We start from the raw sequence: 25,579 nt of genomic DNA, 5'->3' as shown, positions 1-25,579 counted from the left end.
CTAAATGTGGTGTGAATGCAGACATTTTCAATACTCAACAGATTCTCGTCTTAAAGTTTATTTTTTTCTTACATATACAGATAAAAATACATAGAAAACCAACTGCAAATGTAAAACAGCACGTATAAATAACTGCGAAAAAAGGCACCTGAACTTTCCACTTGGCATCGAGTTGTAACCTTGTTTTCAGAGCAGCTTCTCTATTGAGTTACAGTAACAGAGAGCTGTTATATATTATATAAAATATTACATTTTTATGGATTTTTAAAAAAGTGCAAAATCTTTAAAATTGTACAAAATCAAGTGTAATGTATCCCATTTTCTCGATCACTGCTATTTGTAATCATTCAAATAGGATCAAGATCTGGATTTTGCGGTATTTATTTTAAATAGAAAAAAATAAGTCTTTTTGTGTACTCTTCATTTTGAACCTTTTATGTGTTTACTTTGCTAGAAATAAACAGCCACCGCAACATAGTTGGACTTCCAGACCGTGTTCCTCCTTAGACGCCCTCGTAAAAAAAAAAAAAGCTGAAATGGTTTCCGAGTGAGTCTCAATATAGAGCCACTCTGGAGAACGTTTCCTGCGGATGGAGTGTTTGCGACGCTGTCGGTAAACTCGTTTCCCCACCGATCATCTCCTACAAGGAAGCACGGTGCAGCCCTGGCGATCTGCACGTTCCCTTTCATTAAGCGTCGGAGTGCTTAGCTTCGTTCACATTCTCGATGTATTTGGAAATCTTTAGGCCATTTGGTGTAGCTAGGACACGCACAGTGCCGCTTGTCTCTTGTTTATGTACAGTTATTTACACCTCGTTTCCTCATGTGTCTCCTCAGCTCATGAGACGAGATGAAAGAAACTGAGAGATCTTCCAGTTCCAAAGGGTTACTACGTGCACTTCTGGTGCACTCAAGCATGTTGACCTGAGCATATAAGTTTTCAGCTTAGCTTCAATGGATAATAAATGATTGTGCCTTTGTAAAACAAAACAAAAAAAAGTAAAACATGCTTGGAATTTCTGGAAATCATTATCCTTCCTATTTACTGAAGCACCATGTTGCTTTTATAGCTTTTCTTTCTTTCTGGATTATGACACTGACCAGCAGGGGGAGGCCTCCCGGTGTGACCGATGCACGGTGGCCACCACAAGGTTGCGCCAGCGTGCTACGAAACCAGTTCAGAGCACAGCTTGAGAGCACACATTTACACCAACCCAGCTTCTCTGCACATGCGATAAAACTGGCCTCTCTGTGCGATCAGGTTAGCGGGGGAGTCCATCTCCTTTATGTGCCCTTTGTCCATGACAAGAACCCTACAAAAGGACCAACACAACATCATTAATCGCTGCTTTTGCATCTATTTTTCTATTATCTCTAGTCTCAATCAGACCTTTCTGGCAGTTTATCAAGTTACATCGCTACAATCTACACACTGTGAACACTTACTTGGTGTAGTCCATGATAGTGTTGAGTCTGTGTGCAATGGTGAGTACTGTGCAGTCCTCAAACTGGCTGCGGATGGTGGACTGGATTAGCGTGTCCGTTTCCAGGTCCACTGCTGCCGTCGCCTCGTCCAGAACCAGGATCTTCGTCTTCCGGAGGAGAGCCCTCGCCAAACATACTAGCTGCCTCTGTCCGAGACTGTAGAACGAGAAAATAGTCATCCTCTAAAATCATGTATTCACCAACAGCCACTAGGTGTAGATACATTAGCAATATAGAATATAAAATGTTAAGTATCGTATCGTAAATATTGGGCATTGCCATTCACTTGCAAGATGGTGTTGAAGAAGCTCAGAGTCCTCACCTAAGGTTTTCTCCTCCTTCTGAGCATTCATAATTAAGCTTATCAGGCAACCCGGAGACAAAGTGCTTCAGATGTGCCAGTTCTAAGGCGTTCCACACTTCCTCGTCGGAGTAGGCGTCAAATGGATCCAGATTCATACGCAAGGATCCTGAAAACAGCACTGGATCCTGTAGGAACATGAGCAAACCAACCAGAGGAGTCTTTTAGAAGCCTTTCACATAGAATTTTGTTGTTTGTACTACTCTCTTTTTCTTAAAAATGTGTTTGTCTTTTTTAAGTCACAAAACCCTCACCTGTGGAATGATAGTGATGCGGGATCTCAGATCATGGAGTCCAAGCTTAGCGATGTTCACCCCATCTATGGAAATCTCTCCCTTGGCCGCCTCCAAGATGCGGAAAATTCCCAGGGCTAGTGAGGACTTCCCTGCACCGGTCCTACCCACAATGCCGATCTGAAAGCATGACGGTTAATGATTAACAAAAGTGAGCAGTATTTTGATAAATGTGATGATTTAACAGTCTATTTTCTTTACCTTTTCTCTTTCTTGGATACGTAGTGAGATCCCCTTCAAAGCAAACTCAAGACCTTTACGGTACTGAAGCCCATAATCTTGGAACTCTATGGTTCCTGTTTGAGGCCAGTCAAGTGGTAGGGAAATGTCTTCTGAGCTCCATGCAGCCTGCAAGGAGAAAATATAGAATACTTTTCTCAAGAAATTTGTTTCAAAAACCTACTTGATCTTAGACCAGAGGTCATTTGTATTAGGTAGAGGTCACATCTAAACTGATTATGTCAAGCGTCTGTCAAACAAATTCCAGTCACTTCATGGATACCAATATTAATTAATATAAACCTGTGATTTGCAGCCAGAACGACATTTAGAGTGGCCGTACTTAAAAACAAATTAAGTCAGAATGGAGAATTTAATAGCCCTGTGGTGTAAAACTGTATATAGGAACTGGTCCACATTGTTCAAGTCTTTGCTCACCTCCTTGGGCGTTTCCGCGTACTCTTTCACTCTCTCGACTGACACAATGTTGTTCTCCACATCCGTCCATGACCGCACAATCCAGCTGAGGATGCCTGTCACCTGAAACATAAACAAATAAAGCTTAGTTCAAATCCATCCTGGAGATCTCTCGTTAACCCCGGACTAAAGCTTTTGGTTTCCTTGTCATCCCAAAAGAACCCACAAATGAAGAAAACAGGTGGTGCTCTTGCAAGATGGTAGGATTCTCTTTGAGGTTAGACATCATATCAGACAGAACATTGCAAAAAAAACTGGAAAGAAGCATGGTTGCATTCATTAAGAATTCTCACCTGGAGGGAGTGAGACACTGCCAGGCCAACAATCCCAGGACTCAGAGTGTCTTTGCCCATGACGGAGAGAATGGCAGCGGCAAGAACAACACCATTACCCAGGAACTCCAGGTTCACAGCTAGCCACCTGCCAAGGAGCAAATAAATACTTGTCAACTCTGCAGATCCCACAAGGATTTTTTTTTTTTTTTTTTAACAAGCCTGGTTTGAATGAAAGTGACATTAACAGCCGTGACGTTAGCAAAGAAAGGGCATAAAGAATCCCAGACTGTTAACACTATTGACCTCTACAAGTCCTGTGTGGCTTTTTTCTGAAGCTGGTTTCGAATGACTGTGTGCAACGTTTGCAAACAAATGGCACCCTATGCTTTCAGAAGGCCACTTTGTTATTCCATACTGCTACCTTGGCATTTCTTAGCATCAGTGTAATCTCAGAATGTCAGGCAGCTGGTGAGAGAAAGAGCACAGCATAGGAAGGAAATGTGTATAGCATTTGTTTATATCGCTCTGGAGGAAGTAGATACATTCGAGACAGGATGTAGACCAAGGATAGAATTTCGGGGTCAAGAGTCTTGCTCAGTGGCACAGTGGTGCCTCTGAACAGTGGGAACAGTGGTTCTTTTGCAGTCCTTGGATTTGAACCTTCCAATTACTAGTTAACCACTAATTTGTATCCAAAGACTTTTTTTTGTAACCAAAGTGTGGTCCAGAATCCATTCCAAGAATACATACATCAGAGCTGCTGAAGGTTAATGGCTTTGTTACAGATCCCAACTCTAAGGTTGTTTTCACACTTGTGGGTTTTTTCGGAATCTGGTATGTTTGCCCAGAGAGTTCAGTAGATATGGTGAAGTGTGAAAGGTGTTTTCGAGCCTGGGGGAAGTCCAGAGAACCAAATCCTGTCCAAAAAATGGTGGTCTGGGGCTTTAACTGAACCAAATTGATGAACCCTATGCCTACCATGCAAATCTCTATTCACAAATGTGATGTATGGAATGGATAATTCTTATAAACCTGCTATTTCTGCTATTCTTATAATCATGCAATTATGAGCCCCACCCCACACAAGTTCAGAATTGATCCTGGGTGTAGACTCATGTATTTCGGCCATGTGTGGAAAGTTTTGAACCTTTATAACCTGATCATTACATCTGAACTTTGCCCACTGTGCAACTTCTGACCATTAAGTAAGGGCGAATCAATAGCTGAACTCAATAGTACTCAGATGCCACACTGTTGATCATTTTTTTCCCAGAAGCCACATAGTTACATGCCTGATTACGTAAGGAACCACCTTTGTACTGTCTTACCTGGTTGCCACAAATCTGGGGAAGTAGGCAGTCTGGTTGTGATCTACCCTCTGATTGGCCTGCAGAATGAAGCGTGCTTGCTCGCCAAAGGCCCGGATCACACTGGCGCCTTGCACCGTCTCGTTAAAGTGGGTGTAGATGGGAGAGCGGCTCACAGACTCCAAACGCCTGAGTTGGCATGATGTAGCTACGTAAAAACTCTTCAGTGAGTAAGCAAAAGAGATAAAAAAAAAGCAGGTCAAAACCTGGTCAAGAGAATCAAACATTCCCCTTGGTAACACACCCATTCTGTTTACCTGCACGAAGGCATAGAGCAGAGCCAGAGGAAGAATGATGACTGCGGCAAAAGGTGTGGCAAGCAGCACTATGATGCCCACTTCCATCAGCTTGAAGACGTATCCCAACATCATCTTAAGACCATCAGGTATCATGCAGTCGATGGCATCGATTTCCTTGGCAAAGCGATTTAGCAGATTGCCGCTGGGAGTAGACTCAAAGAAGGACATGGGTGAGTGGAGGACATTCTTCAGCAGGTCCAGGTGCAACTGGCGAGACGCAATGATTCCCCCAATAGAAATGGCCACTGTGGTGCCAAAAATGGCTATGCCTGAAATAAAAAGTAGTGTTTTTTGGCACAGCAGAACATGAAGGATATAACAAGGCTGAATTTGTGGGTTAGTGAACAAAGTTCAACATCTGATATTACTATCTGCTTATTCACCAGCAAATCAAGGCTAATAGATTTGTGTTCAATTCTCACAGATGTTTCACTACTCATCTGAATACTAATAAAGCCCAGTAGTTGACTGGTAGTCAAAAATCTGGAATTGTGCAAGGACTGGGTATCAATTACCTTGTGCAAACCCAAGAGCTCCATAGACTCCCAGCTTCATGTCTGTGTTGAGCTGTGTACCGTTGATGATTGGCTCATCGGCCCACATGCTGAGCCAGTAGTTGTATGCCAGCGAAGCACCCTGCTGAAAGGCGTACAGGAAGAGAATGGGCACGATCAGGGCCAAACTGATGGTGCGGAAGTACTCGACATACATCTCCAGTTTCACCTGGAAAGGTAGATGGAGACAGAAATCTGAGCAATGCCTATAAAATAGGATTGAATGCAACAACACAGCATTGTTCGTTTGGGTTCTTGCTGACAGCTTAAAAGTTTTAGTCCGAACAGTAATTTTATCTTAAGACTATGGGAAAAACTCACCCTGCCTATGCGAGCCTTGTCCACTTCAGTCAATTTCCCCAGGTCTTCAGGAATTTGCTCCTGCTCGATATCAGGGTCGACACTCTGAATAGTCACACTGTTTGTGTCACCACTGAAGCAAAGAGAAGGAGGGTTAGTGAATGCAAATGAGTTCTATCATGAACAACACATGAGAAGGATCTGATCCAGTTTTCACCTAATGAATCCCAATAAAAATATTTTAATAAGAATGTTAAGGTCAATCTGCAATGTGGCTGCTTGTTTCATTCCAACCAACACCAATTCCACCAGTTTAATCAGTCAATATTGACCTTTAATTGACCATAAGGTGTGGTACCTGGTTGGTTGGAATGAAATCCCTTTTGAATTGGATGCCCCTTGTGCTATTGTTTCTTCGAGTATACTCACCCAATAAGTTGCTCCTGAGAGAGGTCCCTGGAGAATGGCATGAAATCTGTTACGCTGAGCCTAGAGCAGGACTTTCTGGATCCTGAAACAAAAAAACTAGTTCTCATTTGACATAAAAATGAATAACTGAGTAATTTGACTAGAGGTTAATAAGACCATCCAATAGAGATGCATCAAATACTATCTTTTTAGTATTTCCAGTATTGGTATCGATGTAACCCTAGGGTTCAAACATGGCAAGGTATTTTTGCTTAAAAAAAAGATAGTATTTGTTTTACATACCTCTCTGCGTAGAGCTCTCCTTCCTCTCAGAGCTGGCGAAAGTGTGGATAAACTCTGCGAATGCTCCATTACGATTCAGCAGCTCCTGGTAGGAGCCGCTCTCCGTGATCTCTCCTTCAACCAGCACCAGGATCAGATCAGCCTGGGGCAGGAAGCTTGTCCCGTGGGTCACCAGGATGCGAGTCTGCCAAAAGTAGAACAATGTAAAGCTTCATAGAAAACTGCACTGCCAGCCAAGTGTTCAGGGGTAATTTTTAGAAGTGTGTTTGAGCATTTTTTGCATGCAGTATGTTATATCTGACTCCATGCCAAATCCAATGCATGTGAAAAGCTCAAACACTAGCACACGTTTGCTCACGTATAGTTGTCACATTCATAGATGTTAAAAATGGTGTCGTTTCAATGCTCTATTTGCTCTGTTAAAAAGAAAAGAAAAAGAAAGATCTATTTCACCTTGTCTCTCAGTACTCCTTTGGGCCCGATGACCTTATCAAAGATGTGCTGACCCACATGGGCATCCACAGCAGAGAGAGGGTCATCCAGCAAATAGATATCAGCTTTCCTGTAGACAGAACGAGCCAGACTCACCCTCTGCTTCTGACCTCCAGACAGGTTCAAACCCTGTGAACAGTTTAGGAACTTTAAAAATACACAATAGATATAAAAGTTTGGGAGAATGACAAAGCCTTCTTTATAGCTTCCTAAAAATTCTCTCTTTCTCCAAAGGTAATAAGTCTACCCCAATGTTCAACATCTCCTACCATCTGTGGACCATCTGCTTGTTTATTAAATGCAAAGCAGAAGCCCCCCTGAACCCAGAGTTCTCAAAGTTCCCCTAAGATATAACAGTTCTGCATTCACTCAAGGGGTTTAGTTGAATTCATGTTCTGCAAAGTGACTATTTTTGAGCTAGATTTTCTCCAAACACTATAATATCTTTGTGCTGAAAAGTAAAAATATTATCAGCAAGGCATTCTCTAAAGAAAAATGGTTTCTCAGTGAATCTTTGGGAGTCTAAAAAGTTTTAAAAAATAATTTACTTTCCAAAGAACCCTTGAGGAACCCTCGGTGATGAGCAAGTTTAAAAGCTCTCTATGACCCAAGTTCATAAGCACCTTCTCGCCGATCTCAGTGGCGTCTCCTGCAGGCAGGATGTCAAGGTCAGGCAGCAGAGCGCAGGCCTCCAGCACACGCTGGTACCAGCTCTTCTTGTTCTCTCTACCAAACAGGATGTTGTCTTGCAGCGTAGCGTTCTGAATCCAGGCCTGCTGAGGGACGTAAGCCACAGATCCCTACAAAACCATCAGAAGAGTTCACGTAAAGACTCTACGATACACCGAGCCATTATCAGAATGATACAAAAAAATCTATTCATCTACTGTTACCTTGACGGAAACACTACCACTTCTCCTCTCCGTCTCTCCGAGCATAGCAGATAGCAAGGACGACTTCCCGCTGCCAACATGGCCAACAACTGCGACCAGCGCACCACGAGGAACTGTCACACTGATTCTACAAATATCACACATATATTTACACACTGCTGCTAATTACCATCAGATTATTCATTCATTAAACCTAAACCACAGCAGCCCTGTTCCAGTTCCAGCTACAAGGTAAATAGCAAGTATGTTAATGCACTTGTTCTAGGAACCTATATATGTGGAGAACATGTGAGCAAACATTTAACATTTCTTTAACGGTCTCCAGTGGCATTTTTTTACGGTTAAAGCTGTAACTTTGCCAAGACAGGAAAGGTTTTTGTTATAAATCAGCTGCATTAACTTTAGATGTAGCCATAAAAGTATAAAAAGTAAGATGCACCATTCTGTAACAAAGTTTTAAAAAATGTAAGTTGCAGCATATAGTTATGGTATAAGAGAAATAAAACACTTGAGGAAATTTTTCAGTAACGCCACATTACTGATTATTATTTCCATTCAACATTTGTTGTACCTTCTCAGACAAGGAGGTCCATCTTTAGACCAACTGAAAGTCCCGTTCTCGACCACGACACCTTCTTCGTCTGAGTGATAAAAACAGAGACAGAAAGAAAGCGAAGGAAACATGAACAACAAGTTCTCTCTAATCCACCGTCTGGTGTTTATACAGTAGCAGGTACACGCACGTGTGCAAAGCCTACGTGTACATGCTGTTCTAGCGTATGGGAGCCATTAAGGTGAGAGCGGAGGACTGTCTGTGAAAGTAAACTTCCTCTCTGGTTGCTTGTGGAATCAAAGCCTGTCCTTAATTACGCACAGTCTAATTAGCATCATCTTCAAAATAGCAGTTTTCATGAGCTGTCTGCAAACGTGCTGACAGTCCGCTGGGCCAAAATGTGTTTGTGTTTCACGAAAATAGAAGGCTGTGTTGAAACCACAGTCTAGCACAGGCTGCTGCATTGCTTCTGTAATTGCTCTCTCTCTCTCTCTCTCTCTCTCTCTCTCTCTCTCTCTCTCTTTCTCTCTCTCTCTCTCTCTCTCTCTCTCTCTATCTCTCTCTCTCTCGTTCTCTCTCATAACTCTCCCAAAAGGAACAGGAAGCAAAATGATGCTGCCACACGGCCGTGGAATTCAGCAGCTATTGACAAATTAACATCAATCTGTTGCACGTCCCTTCAGAATTTTAATAGAATCGTACATCGTGTTGTCCAACTCACCCGACTTAAAAGCACCCCTGGACACATTCTCTGGTTTTAGCTCTTCTTGACACAAATATTTCCCCAAACGCTTGAGCGAGACAACAGCCTGCGAAATAAAAGACATCCCAGAAGATAAGGATCTGATGTAAGAGGATCCAGACACGTTTACTGCTGGAGATGGGGGTACCTGCATGGTGGTGCTCATGGCAAAAGGAAGCTGGCTCAGAGGAGTCTTCAGGATGTTAATGAGTGCCATGGAGACGAAGATCTTCTGAGCGTCCAGCACGTTCTTCTCGTCTATGAGAACGTACACGCCAAACATGGCAAAGGCGATCTGAGCATGGAGAAGGAGAAAAACAAATCAAAACAAAACGATTGGTTATATTGTATTACTGCTGAATTACTACAAACTGGTGGATGCTATAGTTCTTATCTCTGCTACACACCAGGAAGGATGAAGAGTTGAAGGAAGCGATGGAGATGGAGTAGAGAATTTGGGACTTCTTCAAGGCTCTAAGCTCTTTTTCTCTGTAACCCAAAACCTGCTCAAGGAAAGCCTTTTCCCAGGCGTAGAACTTCAGGATCTTGATGCCATTAAGAATTTCGTTCATGAGCTTGATTCTTCCGTCCATGAACTTCATCTGGATCTCCTGTAATAGAGAAGATAATATAGAGACTCAGGATGGTTGGGGATTACTGTAGGGGCAAACATGATGTCGAGGTTGCAGTCACAAGTATATGGTGTCAAAGTCATTGGGAATGGTGGTAATGACGAATTTGGAAAAAGTTCCGGTCAACAATGTCCACTTTCACTTTTTAATCAGCGAAAGTCTTGACTTTGGTGTTATGACATTCCCTGTTTTGTTTTTTTTATATATATAAATACGTAGAAGTTTAATTATCACAAGCGAACCCCGCAGTTATGACGTGATCTTTTTAGAAAACTGGGTCAGCCAGTGTCTCGCAACTCAGAACAGACATAGACATAAACACGGGCCAAAGTTCTTCAAAAGGACTTTGCCCAATGAAGCAAGCATCTGCTGTTTTCAAAAGAAGGAACAAAATATTGCCACTTGTTGCACTGTGGTTGTCTCCCGTCTAAAGAGATGTCACAGGAATGAGGAGCTTGAATCCAAGCCGCACACCCACACTGTGCTCTGTACTCGCTCTGCTATCTGACCTGAACACCGACGCTTTGTCTGGTCCAGGATGCCGGACTAGAGACGTGATATGAGTTAAAATAAATGCACACTTCGCTTTGTTTTTCAATCACCTGAGCGCAGCTGGTCCCACAGGACAGACCCTGCTACCTAAAGTGTCTGATTTATTAAAGTATCTGGCAGGGTTTCTAGCCGACGACAGCTTGAGGCAAAACTGTTTATTGCTGACCGCATGATACTAAAGTTATATAAACATTTAACTAGTTTAAATATCCTGCAACCACAGTCCATCCTTTTTTTGACCTGTTTACCCAAAAAGCTTTATTTTATTTTATTTCATTGGTCCGGCGTCTTTGCTACAGCACCTGTAGTTTGCTTCTCCTCTTGGCGATGAAGCCGTTCAGGGGGAAGATGAAAAACACGGTGGTGATGCCGGCCAGAGCAGATGGTCCCAGGTGCTGATACAGAAACAGTGCACAGAAATTTAAGGCACATAATCACAGATCCAGGTCAGAGATGATGAAGCATTTGGGATGAAAATTAAAAAAAATGCTGGAGATGCTCACCTGCCAGAGAAAGAAGAGGCAGAGGGCAATCTCTATGGGAGCGAGCCACACAGCGTTGAAGTACACAACAAAGTCCATGAGCTTTTGGGTGTCAGCTGAGACCAGATTCACGATCTCTCCTACGGTACACGTCCTCCGCGCTGCGCTGTTTATCACCAGAGACTACAGAGAGGCAGAAAAGCAATCATTCAGAAAACCCATTCATTCATCATTATTATTCATTAGTGTTTCTATACTAAAGTCTTCAACAACTACAGCCGATGCTTTGTGTATATGGGGTTTGTGGTGTGGTAGCATAGTATTGGACTACTGATTGGAAGGTTGTGAGTTTGAATCCCAGGTCCACCAAGCTGCCACTGCTGGGCCCCTGAGCAAGGCCCTTAACCCTCAATTCAGTTCAGTTGTATAAAATGAATGCCAGAAATGTAATGCAATGTAAATGTGTAATAAAAACATAATAATAAACCGATTAAAGAAAGAAAAAACAATTATGGAATGAGTCTTGAGTGTCATTTAAAAGCTAAGGTTTTTGTGTATTTTTAAATTGCAGTCATCTGCAAATCAGTGTGGTATAAGAGGAATAAAATGCTTCACGGTTTGCCGTTATAGGAAAACAAAAACTGATGCAAATTCAGCGCTGACAAAGAAGCTTCTACCTTCCTGTAAACGAGGCCCATGACGGCCGTCTTGACTCTCATGCCCACGGTGAAGCAGGAGTACATGTACTGGTGGTTGAAGAGGGATTGCAGGCAGGAAAGGAGGAACATGAGCGTGGCGTAGAAATATCCTTTCCACAGCGGGGCGTCCTGCTCCCTCATGAAGTCCAGCAGCAGACTGTGAGGATAAAGACAGGAAGAAGGAGTCAAAACCTGAGGAGACACGTACACGTCGATCTAATGCAGAGGTCGTGTATTTGAGATAATACGAATGTACAGCAGGAAAATCTACTCATTATGAGGTTATAGAAGATGGGTTATTTGAGCTCCTGTATTGAGCTTTAAGAAAGTAATGCAATGTGTAGATTATATGTCTGATCATTAAAGCAAAATTCAGCCAAAATATTCTAAACATATTTTTTGAATAATTTTGATGGAGATAAAAATCGGAAATGTCAAAGAACTCGCAATCGAATACCAAAATCAAGCAGAGCTCAAGAGACCGAGAGTAACCAAACTCCAGTCACAAGTTGGCTTCCCCCTGAAGTTAAACCCCCTGAATGGGGCAGAGTGAATATTTATCCTTTCTTAAGAAAACATCATTGCGAAAGATGCTGCATCAGCTTTCCATCTAACCATCAATGATAGTAGGGTGATTGTTGGAAAGGAAAAAAATCTCGACAAAAGCTTGAAAGTGCAGCCCAGGCAATAAAAGTCAGGATTCTATATGAAGAAAGCAACACTGTGTGAAAAGACCTTGTTTAATTACTTTCCTCCCAGACAGAGCTTCAGTGAGCAACACCGTTCATTAACAACAACACGTTCGGAGAAACTCTGCATTCCTCGCCATCAGCTGCAGACACAATCGCTTCAGGTCTTTAACGCAGAGTAAAAAAGGGCAACTTTTACTGCCGTACTTTGCTGGTGGTTGTCTCGTCCTTCTGGTTGACTGGCCGACTCTGCTTTCGACCGCAACCTCAGCAGTTCCGCTTCAGCTTCACTGGAGCAGACGCGTCCACACCAGGCACAGGGCTGTGGTGACTGCTTCTGACCAGCGTTCAGACTCTAAGCCATAATTACCCCCTGTGGGCATAAACAACCCAATCTCTCCCTGGCTCGACTGACACCGACTGGCTGAGCACCTGCTACAAACTGTGACTTCCTGTTTTTCGGAGATATCATGAACCGTACCACGGGCACCGAAAAACATTTAGAAACGTGTCGCTGAACCATCAGGAGACAGTTTATTTCAGAGGCTGTGTTTATTTCACGTGGAGAACTTTCAGAAACTTGACTCCACATGCCAAAGTTCATGAACTTCAAAAGGACCAGATTGTGATCCTCTTACCTGAGGACTTGCGGAATGGCAAACATGAAAGCATCATGGACCACCAGGCACAGCGTTCCGGATAGGAAGTAGGGCCCGAAGTTGCGAGCGAGCGTCCGTAAAAGACAGAAACCTGAGCTTTGTTCCTTCTGGAGCTTCCTCAGGAGCTGAGCCTGATCCGGTAAGCGGGTTCCTAACACCACACTGCTGCCCAGTTGTTTCTCCTGCCTGGTGATGGAGCAAAAACATTAGACATTAATAAGGACTAGAGCCATGTTTAAAAAATTGATGTGCCTCAGAGCACACACAAAGTTCTGCATCTTTTATGCTCTTAATTAAAAGCAGGGCTGCGATGTTGTAAAAAGCCAGTTGAGCTCTGGCATATGAAACGTTTGAAGATGCTCCAGTCGACTCTTCAAAACAAACGTGGAAATGCATTAACAAGCTGGAGCTGAAGCTATGATATCCGTTAGATACGGCTCTGTGAGTGCATCTCATTATGCAGACATCACCCACAAAACCCTGCTCTGACAATGACTTCTTATCTGTATTGGAACTGAATCTGGATATTGATGGGATTAAAAATCTTACTGCTGCAGTTTGGTGCGCTCCCTGGTCCATTCCTCTTCCAGATCCGAGAGGATTTTATGCGACGTGTCCTCGTCACGCAGGGACCACAGATCTTCTGCTTGTAGAGGCGTGCGGTAACCTTTAACAACCAACCTACACACACACACACACACACATACAATTACATGAAGATGCTTACAGGTTGTGTTTTCTATTGCAGTACTATGATACTGTTTTTTTTTTTGCACAAGTTACAGAAATGTGCCTGGCTTCTTCATTTAGACAAAAAAGCTCCATTAAAATCTGAAATAAACCATAATTCAGAGCGCTGTCTGTAAGCAGCACGATTCCAAAGTCTTTGAATCCACTTATCCACTTATGCTACAGCAATTTGACGATGCTGACCTTTTTTTCTCTCTTACAGAACAACTTTTTATTCATTTGTAGTTACGTTTAATGTTTCGAAATGTCTGCAAAACAAGTTAATTCCTGTTAGCACTTGCGTCACAGCAGCTATTAAGAGCCATTCCCTCATCAGCCTGTCTTCTCTCTCTCTCTCTCTCTCTCTCTTTCTGCCTGTCTTTCTCTCACTCTGTCTCTCTCTCTCTCTCTCTCGTGCTCTCTCTGTCTGTCTCTCCCTCTCTCTGTTTGTCCATCTGTCTGTCTGTCTCTCTCTTTCTGTCTTCTCTTGCTGTATGTCTGCCTGTCTCTCTCTCTATGTCTGTCTCTCTGTATGTCTTCTTTCACTCTTTCTGTCTGTCTCTCTCTCTCTCTGTCCTCTCTCTCTCTCTCCCTCTCTGTCTCCTCGCACGCTGTCTGTCTCTCTCTGTCTTCTCTCCCTCTCTGTCTCTCTCTCTGTCTCTCTTTCTCTCTCTCTCTCTCCTTTTCGCTCTCTCTGTCTGTATGTCTCTCTCTCTCTCTCTCTCCCTGACACCTTCTGACCAATCAGAGTGGAGAATTCAACAGCACTGAAGCATTATAGAGCTTCCTAGTGCTTCAAATGTACATATGTATAATAACTCTCATTTAAATGACTAAAAATGTGACAAAAATCGACCCAAAAGACACACATAAGGACGATTTCTACTTTCTTACCCGCTGAACCACCAGAAGAGCATCTTAGACAAAAAGGATGCATCCTTCACAGGGCATGCGTTCTGAAACCAAAACAAATAAATGCATCAGGTTTTTGTGATGTTTTTGTTTACTGCATATTGTAGAGGTTTTGCGGTGTGTACTATACATTTCAGATCAGCTAATATGGTTTAAATAAAGAAAGAAAGTTTGTTATTAGAGTATTTACAGAGCGTAAAGGTTTTATAGTTTTGCTTTCTTGGATAGCGAGCCTGGCTGAGCAGAAAAAATAAAAGCATCTGGCCGCAGCACGGTGAGAGTAAACAGAAAATCAGTGAGAGTGTCTGTGTGAGTAAGTGACACTGTGTGTGTGTGTGAATATGTGAAACTGGCATGGGCCAAGTTACTACACATTTCCACCCACAGCTGACCTCAGCTCTTGTCCCATCCACCCAAACACCCAAACACCCAAACACACACACATACACATACACACACACACACACACATTTCTTCACCGGAGGTCTCACTCAATGGCATGCTGTGAATAACTCAGGAAGTGACTGAGCCAGGAGAGGAGCACGGGGTGTGGCCCCTATGTCTGTGGCTTCAACTTCATTACACACACTAAAGCAGGCCACATTTATTACCCACAATCTCATCATTCTCATCGGCCACATTCCAGAAAGCTTGGAGCTTTGATAAATAGGTATTAGTGAGGTGCAGTTTCTTATCAGAGACAATAAATAAATAAATAAATAAATACTCTGGTCATGCACCAAAATCAAAATTAATATGAAGTGGAAAAAAACAACAACATTTGCCTAAAGTGAATGAGGAACCATACTGGACTTGGATCATCAGATCCGTCCAGGAGTCCAACTGAATACCTCTAAAGACCGTGAGATAAGTATTTCGTGTTGTGTATGTGGCCTTGCGTGTATTATTCATAGTAAACACCAAGATTTTGGCTTTTCTGCGCCACAGTCTCAGGCTAAAATGAGCAGATATCATTATCAAGGCAGGAGGCCTCGGGTTCCTGAAGATGACTCACCAGTTAACCAATCTTCAAACCATCTCCTTGAAGCAATCATGAGCTCTCACTAATGACAAGGCATCACTTACGAGGCGCTCTGGAGGCACGTGTCCTCGGTTCGGATGGTGGGGTGGATCGGGGTGTGGTGTGGTCTTATATTCCATAAATCTGACTAAATAACACGTTGGATCAGTGAGTCTGTATGTTTCGCTTTGTTGTGTACCTGATGGACGGCTTTGCCTGGAGGAGCGTGGTCTGCGAAACAGCTGAGGAAGAGCTGCGCCAGTTGCAGGGCAAAGTACGAGAAAAAGGCCAAGTAGTGCACGATATCAGGAGTGAGACCCTGTAAAGAAAAAACATTTAGAGAGTTCGAGAGACACGGAGATGGAGGCAGACCAAGATATTGTACTCGATGACCCAGAATAGTGGTTTCCCATCATTTCTTTCTCGCCCTGTAGCCACACGCTTCCCAAGACACATTTTTATGGTCTGCAAAGATATCTAAACAATCAAACCTCATTCCTATACGTGATACTCTGCCACTCTATGGGATATGAACCATAAATGCATACATGCTTATGAAGGTTTTCACAATGTGAGCTCAAAACCTGCATTCCACAATGGGGCTGAAAGAAAACGGAGCTGGTTGAAAAAAATCCTACACCCAAAAAACCCCCAAAACTTTTCTGTTTAAAATGTTTAAAACTAGGTAACTAGGTAAGGAGTCTCCAGTGTCGATGAATATACTCATGCTTATTAGTATAAAAGTCAGCTGACGAGGGAAGAAAGGAATAAAATGTACATGTTAGTTGCCTGGAAGTTTCCAAACATTCAACATGACCCTAAATGGATTAAAAAGCACAATACGCCATTCTTTAATAAATAAATTGATTATAATAGACAGGAATTTGAAGGCAAGAAGCCTATATTATCACCACATATAAAAATTACAGCACCGCTAGAGCAGGGAGGGTTAAGGGCTTTGCTCAACTGCCCCAGTGGAGCTTGAACTCCGAGCCTCTGATCAACAACCCAGAGTCTTAACCACTTGAGCTATCACTGCCCCTTCTGCTCAAATAAAAAAGAAAGAATTTATGTAATTATATAAAGTAATGAAGCACCTCAGGATACGCTGTTAAAGGAAAACAACTAACTCTGCTTCATGGCACCACCTTGTCATTGATTGTTTTCCCGAAGCGTTTCATTCCCTTTGCTGTAGAGAGTACAGCCTGATGGGCGTGTTCCTGGCATTAATGATACCATAAAGCTTATTTTGAACAGTTAAGGCAAATCATGGTGAAAACCAGAGTCTTTAATGGTCTGCTTTATATAAATGAATTACGCATGAAACAGAATAGTAAACACAGGGAGTCACGCTACGGTCTGGAAATGCATAGATTGCGCTCCCGGAAGCTGGCGGGCACTCCGTTTGTGGTGGAGCAGCCCAAATAAGTGTGTTATTTACCAACTCCATATGCCAGTCATATGTGATTCTAAGCACATAGTCAGGAGGAGGCGAGGCTATGCCGTGTTGTTGTGTGAGGTCTGGGCTGCACTTTGCACTGGATTGGTGAAACAGTGAGCTGAGAGCTGAGAGTAAACATCTTGCCCCGGGGCTGAACACGCACCATGCCAAGATACGACTATATTCTTCCCCCCGCCACAGAACAAAACAGGGTCAGCCTTGGTTTGAGCGGTCGCAAAATATAGTTCAGTCAAACTGTCTGCCTCTTATTTTTTTCACTCTCGTGCAAGCATAAAGTCAGCTTTTAGTAACTCGAAGAGAAAAAAATAACACGTATCTGTCTTGCTTCTGCAAAAGTGCAGACTCAGGTTTAGAAAGCAATCAAAGCTTTATTGGGAAGACGACCGAGACGAAGTAATTCGAGAGATATCAAAAAATATTCGCATTGTACTTGATCTTCAAATGCACATTCCTCATGCACACAAATCTGTCCATGAAAGCTGAGTGAGCATTTAATCAGATGTATGTTAACATTAACATCCTGAGCAATCATTATACACCCAAACATTTTATGTATTTGACTCGATATATGTATTTATATATATATATATATATATATATATATATATATATATATATCATACAAAACAAAACCAAAAATCTCTGTAAGAATAGCTGACCAAATATGCTCTGGTAGAAGTATCTGTGGAACGTGTCAGATTTAGTGCCCATGCATGCATGTGTGTTTTTCTCACTGTTTGTACTGTGTGTGTACGTTTGTGTATGAGGGTTTGTATGTATCGTAGGTGTATGTGAATGTGTTGTCTTTCTGGGTTTTAGGACACTGCTGTGAAATGGATGCCCCAGATTTCTGCTGCGTGTCATTTCTCTCACCTGTTCGATGGCCAGCTGGATTTTGGCCCTCAGAGGAACGAGAGAACACACCACGCTGAGCAGCCAGTACAGGAAGAGCACCACGGAGGAACGGCAGCCTCGGACCCGCTCCCACTGGATGATACACACCGCTAAGACCTGCCGAACACACACAGCGGCCAGCTTTACTGACTCGTATTCAGAATTACTGTAAGAGTGATGACTGCATGATGACTATGTGCTTTGAATGTAAACGGGTAAAGAAAATAAACGAGTTGTGAGTCAAAATGGAAAAAAAGGACAGGGAGAATGGGTGTCAGAACATTGAGTAACACAATGAAAAAAAAGAAAAAACGAAAGAAGTGAAAGGAAAGTAGAAATTGTGTTTCTTCTCAACACGTTGGTGATGAAGGTTAAGGGTCAGGTTAGAGTCAGGGGTGGAGTTTGTGTCTTTTATGCCTACCATGATTTCATTCATATCAAGAAAATCGAAAAAAAATCTTACACACGTTCTCACTCATTCATTTCAACTTTGACAAATTTGACAAGCTTGAAGTTGCAAAATTCTTACAAATTGGTTTTGGATGCTTTAAATATGTAAGGAAGAATTCTGGGGACAGGATTACAGGAAACGAATCAACGACAGGATGACGTGACGTCTTGAATGAATTTAACGTGTTTTATTCCTCTTATACCACCACAAGCTTAAACGATTGGGATTTTGCTGACATTTGATCCGCATCAGTTTACTTAGAAGGAGTTGCTCCAGTGGAACCAAGGAATAATGTGTTTAATAAACAGATAGTGAAGCCATTTCTCCGTCCCTGCTGTTTAAATCTGTGTAAAAACTGTCACCTGTCTAATGGCCGTGACTCGGGTCAGCGCCTCGTATAAACAAACCGGAGTCTGTATTTCTGCTTGGCCAGTCGTACCGGGGTTTATAATGGGATTTCCCCCGTCTACCACGACAGCTGCTTCATGAAAAACCTCCCTAATAAACCACATGTACAACAAGGCCGTCGTCAATTCTGCAGTTCGCCTTTAATTGTCCTTCTTTTCTTCGTCCAACAAGCTTGCGACACTCTCACTCTCAGAAAAAACACAGTCGTCCTGCGGCGTTTCGGGAATATCTTATTTTGTCAGAGCATCTCTAAGGCGGTGGAAAACACCAGATTACGTAAGACGCGCTTAGAAATCAGGCTTCAAGCTATTCCTAATGATACCTCCTTCAAATCTAAACTGCAGGCTTTCCAAACCAAACCAGTCTCCCAACCTCAGGGTACTGGAGTTTCAGGGAATCTCTTAATCACTCGGTGCGGCCTGAACTTTTCAAACACATCTCACTTTATCTTACAAACAGTAAGTGTGTGATCAAAAAACATGCTAATGGGTGTTTATGTTTTTCCTTTCATCATAGCTGCCTTGTAATGGGGTTAGTAATGGACACTTGTCTCCTTCTGGAGTGTGGGAGGAAGCTAAAGCATCAGTTCGACCTCAGACTTAGTGCCTACCTAGTAATCAGAAAGGGGAAGTGCTGAGCGAGGTTGTTCTGCGTTGCTTGGCTCCGGAATTTAGCCGGCGATGCGCTGACAGCTCTGCTCACGGGAAGAAGGAAAACATGAGGCCCACGTAACCACTCAGACTTGGTGGTGCACCAGAACTCGCCTTGATTAGTCTGATCTTTGGGTTTGTGTGGGGATCTTTTTTTTAGCGGATATGATCTGTCTGCCACAGAGGGTGTGTCTTCAGGTCTACATGGACGTAAACATGTATGCCTTCATGTTCATATACGGAAATCGTAATGAAGGAGAAAGGAAATCATTGACTTACTTTTGTAAATATTTCCCTAGATTTTATAGCAAGATAACAAACATAGATAGCTAACGTTCATCATTTGTACCGCTAGCTCTAGCTACTTGAAAAAATAGCTGGAAGATTTTTAAAGTAATATAATGCCATAAATGCTTTTAATCATAGCTAATAACATTATCCGACTACCCAAGATGAACTAACTCTGACAGGATTTCTGAGAAGAACAGTTTATTTTTATCTTTATCTGTTAATGCTAGCCAAGGGAATAAGCAGGCTAATCAAGCATCAGAAAATATTGATAAAAAAAATAACTACGGTAGTGTATAGAATTGGGATGAGGATTTGCTTACAGAAAAAAAAAACATTTTAAAAATTAATGCATTTAAAAATTAATTGTGTGAGAAATCATGTGAGAAATCATGAGAAAATTTCAGTCATTAAATTCACCTGTGAATTATTTCATTATTTACATTTTAATGTTTGTGCATAAATTTCAGTTTAAATCCAATTTTGTGATCCCTTGATGAAAAAAATGTCAGGATTTCTATTTGGAACTGATTCTGTCCAACTGTATAGTGCTGAGAAATATTAGTGTTAAAAAAATCACTTCGAAAAAGCCAGCACAGCAAAAACTGAGTATTTCAAGGTTTTTCTAACGTCAGTATTTGTGCACATAGTTAATAAGTCACCCAACTACGAGCAAATTCTTTTGACCTATATCCCTACGCGTGACCACGTTTACAGCTGTTTGCTTTACTATTCATACAGTTGAGATTACGATCATTTGATGAGCGAGTATTCACTGGAAAAAAAAAGAGGCCTGTTTATCGGTTTTTCCCAGAGCTCAGGTCAGTGTTGACTTAGGTGTCTGAAGTGACCACAGATAGGGCGAGAGTCTAGTCTGGATGCAAAAAAGGGAAAAAAAATCCCTGGGCAGTGAAAACTCGTGGCCTTGTGTTTTGTGCACCCACTTCGCTAACCTACACAGTTCACAACTCGTGTTTAAAGTCACCCACGGTGAGATAAATATGTCTGTGTCTGCGCTGGATCAGGTTACAGCTGACGTAGCTGTGTGGTGATGAAAGCTGGCTTTGATCTTTTACTTGATACTGATATTTTCTGTATTTTTACCTCACAAGTTAAGTTAGCTTAGCTAGCAAGGGTTTTTCTTTTAAATCTCCTAAGGCTAGAAATACTCTTAAACCTATTTCACATCTAAAAATGAATCTTCTCCTGCCTGCGTGAACAGTTTTACCTCAGAGTTTTACCCTACACAAAGCACTTTTCTCCATACTTTCTTAGCCAGTCCGCTAAAATAGCCAGATAGCTAATGTCCGTATATGGTCATAATCTAAGAACCACTGAGGTAAGACACACACACCTGACAGGATGTCTGATATTTACCCTGTATATAATATTTTTATTCATGAATGTTTAAATATGCACAGCTAATGCTAACTACTAGGTATTTTTAGAGTTTTACCCTACACAAAGCACTTTTCTCCATACTTTCTTAGCCAGTTAGCTAAAAAAAAAACCCCAGATAGCTAATGTCCATATGGTCATAATCTGAGGAACACTGAAGTATGAAGCACTAACTTGACCATCCTGTCTGACATTTATCCTGTGTATAAGTGATATTTATACATTTTTTATGCATAAATGTGTTTATAATTTGCACAGCTAACTAATGCCAACTACTGGGTATATTTTTAGCTCTGGAAAACAGCTGAATTAACTTAGATAGCATGGCTATGTAAATGTAAATGTCATTAAAGGAGTATTGGAACACTCTAAACTATATTTACAGATTAAAAATGCACCTTCTACTGCTTGAGTTAAAAAATGTTACCTCACAGAAATAAAAATACACAAATGTATGAATGTACAAATGTGCGAAATACACACAAAACAGCTAGTTAGTTAGCTAGCTATCTACCTTACTGACATATTAGCTTAAAAACTAGCTTATTTAATAGATTTTACTGGAACGGTTGTTCGGATGTTTAAAGAAGTTACTGGTGACAGGTATTTTATAAAAGTGATGGAAAAGGAGCGAGGGCTGTTTTACAAAATATATATGTATTTTCTCAAACTCCTTTGCCACTCTTGAAATCTAACTTTAAAAAAACCCCAGGATGTTTTGTTTTTCTGTGTATGATTTATTGTCCATCATTTCCATGCCATCATTCCTGGCTGTGGTGATCTAACATGTCATTCATGGCATGTTAACACTACAGTGTAATGGAATATATGTTACCACAGTGAGGCTGCGTATGACCGAGGCCAGGAGAAAGATGAAGTGGCGGTGGATCTCTTGGTTTCGCTCCAACAGGATGTAGAAGAATTCGACGAAGCCAAAGGAAGCCAAGAAGAAGCCCAGCAACTATAAGAGACAGATATGAACGGAAATCAGACCTGGGTGAGAAACTTGTCTGACTCATCCTTCCGGAAATTTCTTTGGTCACTCGGTTCACTGCAAGAGTTACGTGTAATGTCTGGAAGGATGGTTTTTGTAGGCGGCAGTGGTGCCGGTTAACCCTTTCAGAGGTACGCTGTGAAACTTTCCCTGCTGGAACTGCAAATTCCAGTAAACCAGAAGCTTAAAAATGGTTCTTTAAGGGTGTTTTAGGTTTGGTTTCCTAGCCTTCCTAGGTTGGAACCCTGTCTGAAAGAAAAACACCCTAATGGAAATTGTCTATGTACAATCTTTAAAGGTTCTTGGAGGAAACACCAAAAAACCCTTAAGGCAGGCAGTCTTATCCTCAAAGGGGCTTCTGGTTGTTTTTCCAACTAACCAGGGACTACACCAGGTAGTCAGTTAAATGGCAAGTGATAAAACAGGTGGAATCTGACAGATTGGAAAGAAATCCAGGCAGCCATGCTGGCCTTTTAAGATCGGACACCCCTGCCTTAAGGGATTTACCTGTTCATGATCTTAGACATGACAAACACCTACGATGTTTCAGGTTTGGTCCATTTAAAATATTAATCTTCTTTTTCTTCAACAATGAATAAACAGTTACTCATAAGCTGAGCCTAAATGGTAGCTAAGTGAAAATCAGTGTATCACCAAGCAAACCCAAACAAGCACCAGTGTGTCAGTGTGTTACTCTCGCCCACAAGCTTTTGCGGTGCTGGGCTGCCGTCCCAATTCACCATCTCCTTCTCCAGAAAGACACCATTCTGCCACGTTTGCTTTCATCCATCAGCCGCCAGTTTAGCTCTTATAGCCAATGTGGCTCTCTGTGTAATGCCTAAAACTGTCTGTAATCCTGAAACTTTTATTCAACACCATTCATTTCAGCTTTACAGCTTAATATGGCTGAGTCTGTAATGTCTAAACCTGACCTTCAAGCCCGGCACTGTCCACATTAAGCGCAAAGCAGGTTCCTCCACCCAAAGCCTAGCCATGAACTCACTCACCAGCTTGGCGCTGCAGAGCAGCGAGAGCGGCAGGCGTCCTCGACAATGGCAGTAGAGATGAAGGCAGTAGAACGGCGAGCAGAGCCACAGGTAGATACACGGCGCCCAAACCAGCACTGTGTTCTGAAAACAGTCGCTCAGTTCAGGGGTGTGTGTGTACCATGTCTGGTTCCAATCCTGGAAGATTAGCAGAAGAGTAGTGGTGAACAAGATCATATCCTGATATGCCATCATGAGAAACATAATGGTATCCATTAGCTGTGGTTGTTTTTAGGCTAATCAATAAAACCCATTTGATCTTTAAAAAAAAATGATCTGATTCTGATTTCAAAACCAAATCAATCATGTTTTGCTCTGTTTCATTTTCCCGGACAAGCTGCATCACATTTGCATGTTGAACCTATTTAGTTGTTTTTTTTTTTTAATTATAAGCTAAACCAAACCACCTCTCCTCCTAAATAAACCTTGAGTCTGTTCACATGTAGGCAGGGGAATGTTTTAAAATGACTGGAATTACGCTGAATTCACTGGAGACTCTGGAGTCCCAAAACTGCTAACTTTTTTGTTGTTTAGAGTATTGGTACAATGCTGTCCAGGAAACATTGGCAGTTAAGCCCTAGAGATGGATCTGCACACCATGTGCAATGGTGGTTTGGCTAATTTCACCAATCCATCTGCTGTTGATCTCAAAAAGTACTGGAACTCCTACTGTCCATAGACAAAAAAACATGGTCTGACAGCCATTCTTCTTCTTTAGCACCAGATGAACTGAACCTTATTGTATTGTCAATTCTTCTGTTTTGATTATTGCGTCCAGATGTACGTTTTTTTTCCTCGCAAATACAGATATTTCCTACTGAATAATTCATAGAAGCTACTTGAAAAATGATCAGCTGCATATAATAATAAGCCAGCTTGGAGAAGTTACAACATAATATACGTTTGCATCAGTGTAGGCTGTATAGCTACTCTTCCTTCCTATACACTAAGATTTAACTCAGTTTAAAGTGGTTTCTTTTGCATGTCCTCATGATCTAGAATCATCTACTGCTTGTGCATGCACACCTTATGGGTGATGAGGCATCGAGTCATACATCATGTGATCACATTACCAAACAAGGAGATTACTGACACAGCATAAGCAACTGAAATAATATCGAAGAAAATGATCAAGATGCCTGAGATGTTCTGGGTTCTGATCACTCACCCAAAGAGGGTCAAGGCCACTGAGGCTGCAGAAAGTATCCATTCACTCTCCTGTTCCTGAAGCTACCACAGGTTTCACACGTATACTTCACTTCACGGTTTTGTTATTCAGCACGGGATGCAAGAGCAGGTGAGTGTAAGTCCAACTCTCTCTCTCTCTTTCTCTTAGCAAATGCTCTTTATGGAGTTTTTCGTCTCTCCTCTCACTCTCTCTCTCTTTCCTCTCTCATACACCTTGCGACTGAGAGCTCCTTGTTTCTGAGACTGTTTGGAAGACGGGCTGTTTTATGGCTGTTGGCCACTTAGGTGGGTGGTTATATTCTCTCTCTCTCTCATTTCTCCCTCCTCCTGTTCACATGTTCCCGCTCTCTTTTTCTCTATCCCTCCCTTTTCTCCGTTTCTTCCCTCCCTCCCTATCTCTGTCACTCTGCCCTCTATTCCCCTCCCATTCTCTCTCACATGAAAACACGCCGGCTGGAGATCTTTATCAAAACATCAGCTCGGTTCGGGGTAAAGTCATCGAATGACCTCTAGGATGCAAAGGGCAGTGCATGCTTACATTCTATACCATCTAGCTATACAGTAATCGCTCTATAGGATCTGCGAGATCAGAGTCCCGAGCGTGACAGTTCTTGGAAAGGGGAGTGTGCCAGTATTTAGCAGTCCAGAGACAACTGACCTGTCCTCACTAAACACACACACACACACACACACACACACACACAACAGATCAGCACTACTAAAACAGACAGACAGATTTGTATTATGTCTGTCTCTTTTGAAGCTCTCAGTGTTCTGTCATGAGCTAACATCAGCCCAACAGATGCTAGTCATCATGGTCTGAAGCTCTGGAAAAGCCAGGCGCACCGGCGGAAAGTTTTAGGTCGACCTTCAGCCAGAGAGCCGCAGCCAAGACATGGAAAAACCGACGACTGGATGAGCCGACCCACGCCGTCCGTGTCAAGACGTGTTCTACAGCAGAGCAAATATCTGCACTGCTTTTCTTCAGGAGGTGCAAATAATTGCGTGTCTGCAAACCTATTTACACTTCAATCCTCCAACAGTTGCATGGAACTACAGCCCCTGCAGCCACTGTATCTCTGAACCCGAGTTTGACTTGGATTGAGTCACACTTACTTGGCACGGAATTTCAATGTATTATGGTTAATTATTGTTCAGCCTGGTCAACCACTGAAAACAGCACACGTGCCGTCCTAATCGGGTGATCCCTTTGCTTTTCTGGGTCATCCGTGTTTATTTATTTTCCCAGTTTTGGCACATAGACTTAGCAAGAAGTTATGCAATCGGCACAAACCCAGTGATTCTTGTATGATAACGTGCAAAATGCTTGAAAGGCCTTAGTAAGAATCTCTAAAATCTACGAAGGTCCAAAAACTGACTCTACCGAACGTTTACAATGGGCCTA

At 42.2% G+C, this 25,579-nt stretch overlaps 1 protein-coding gene across 1 annotated transcript; it reads right to left on the bottom strand.

Moving 5' to 3' along the window:
- Positions 1-50: 50 nt before the first annotated feature.
- On the bottom strand, positions 51-24,491 carry abcc6a (ATP-binding cassette, sub-family C (CFTR/MRP), member 6a). Its single transcript, XM_058403335.1, has 31 exons — positions 24,155-24,491; positions 22,948-23,124; positions 21,782-21,907; positions 17,731-17,868; positions 15,595-15,714; positions 14,357-14,418; positions 13,283-13,414; positions 12,713-12,919; positions 11,365-11,542; positions 10,709-10,870; positions 10,508-10,600; positions 9,429-9,632; positions 9,170-9,316; positions 9,001-9,088; positions 8,298-8,367; positions 7,727-7,853; positions 7,457-7,633; positions 6,795-6,962; positions 6,342-6,525; positions 6,060-6,141; positions 5,652-5,763; positions 5,292-5,499; positions 4,735-5,045; positions 4,439-4,638; positions 3,129-3,255; positions 2,797-2,898; positions 2,341-2,487; positions 2,101-2,259; positions 1,808-1,974; positions 1,447-1,641; positions 51-1,313 (listed from the first exon to the last, which is right to left on the bottom strand). Exons 1-31 carry the CDS (start codon positions 24,194-24,196, stop codon positions 1,205-1,207), a joined length of 4,521 nt encoding a protein of 1,506 aa, XP_058259318.1. The 5' UTR covers positions 24,197-24,491; the 3' UTR covers positions 51-1,204.
- Positions 24,492-25,579: the final 1,088 nt, after the last annotated feature.

The sequence above is a fragment of the Hemibagrus wyckioides genome, linkage group LG11 (assembly GCF_019097595.1).
Source record: "Hemibagrus wyckioides isolate EC202008001 linkage group LG11, SWU_Hwy_1.0, whole genome shotgun sequence".
In the NCBI taxonomy this organism is placed as follows: domain Eukaryota; kingdom Metazoa; phylum Chordata; class Actinopteri; order Siluriformes; family Bagridae; genus Hemibagrus; species Hemibagrus wyckioides.
This window is presented reverse-complemented; position numbering and strand designations above follow the sequence as displayed.

Coding starts and splice junctions, on each gene's coding strand:
- abcc6a (XM_058403335.1), bottom strand. CDS start 24,196: ATGGATACTTTCTGCAGCCTCAGTGGCCTTGACCCTCTTTGG. Junction 10,601..10,708: donor GCCTCTTCTTTCTCTGGCAG/GTGAGCATCTCC, acceptor TTTCTGTATCAG/CACCTGGGACCATCTGCTCT. Junction 9,633..10,507: donor AGAGGAGAAGCAAACTACAG/GTGCTGTAGCAA, acceptor TCTCTATTACAG/GAGATCCAGATGAAGTTCAT.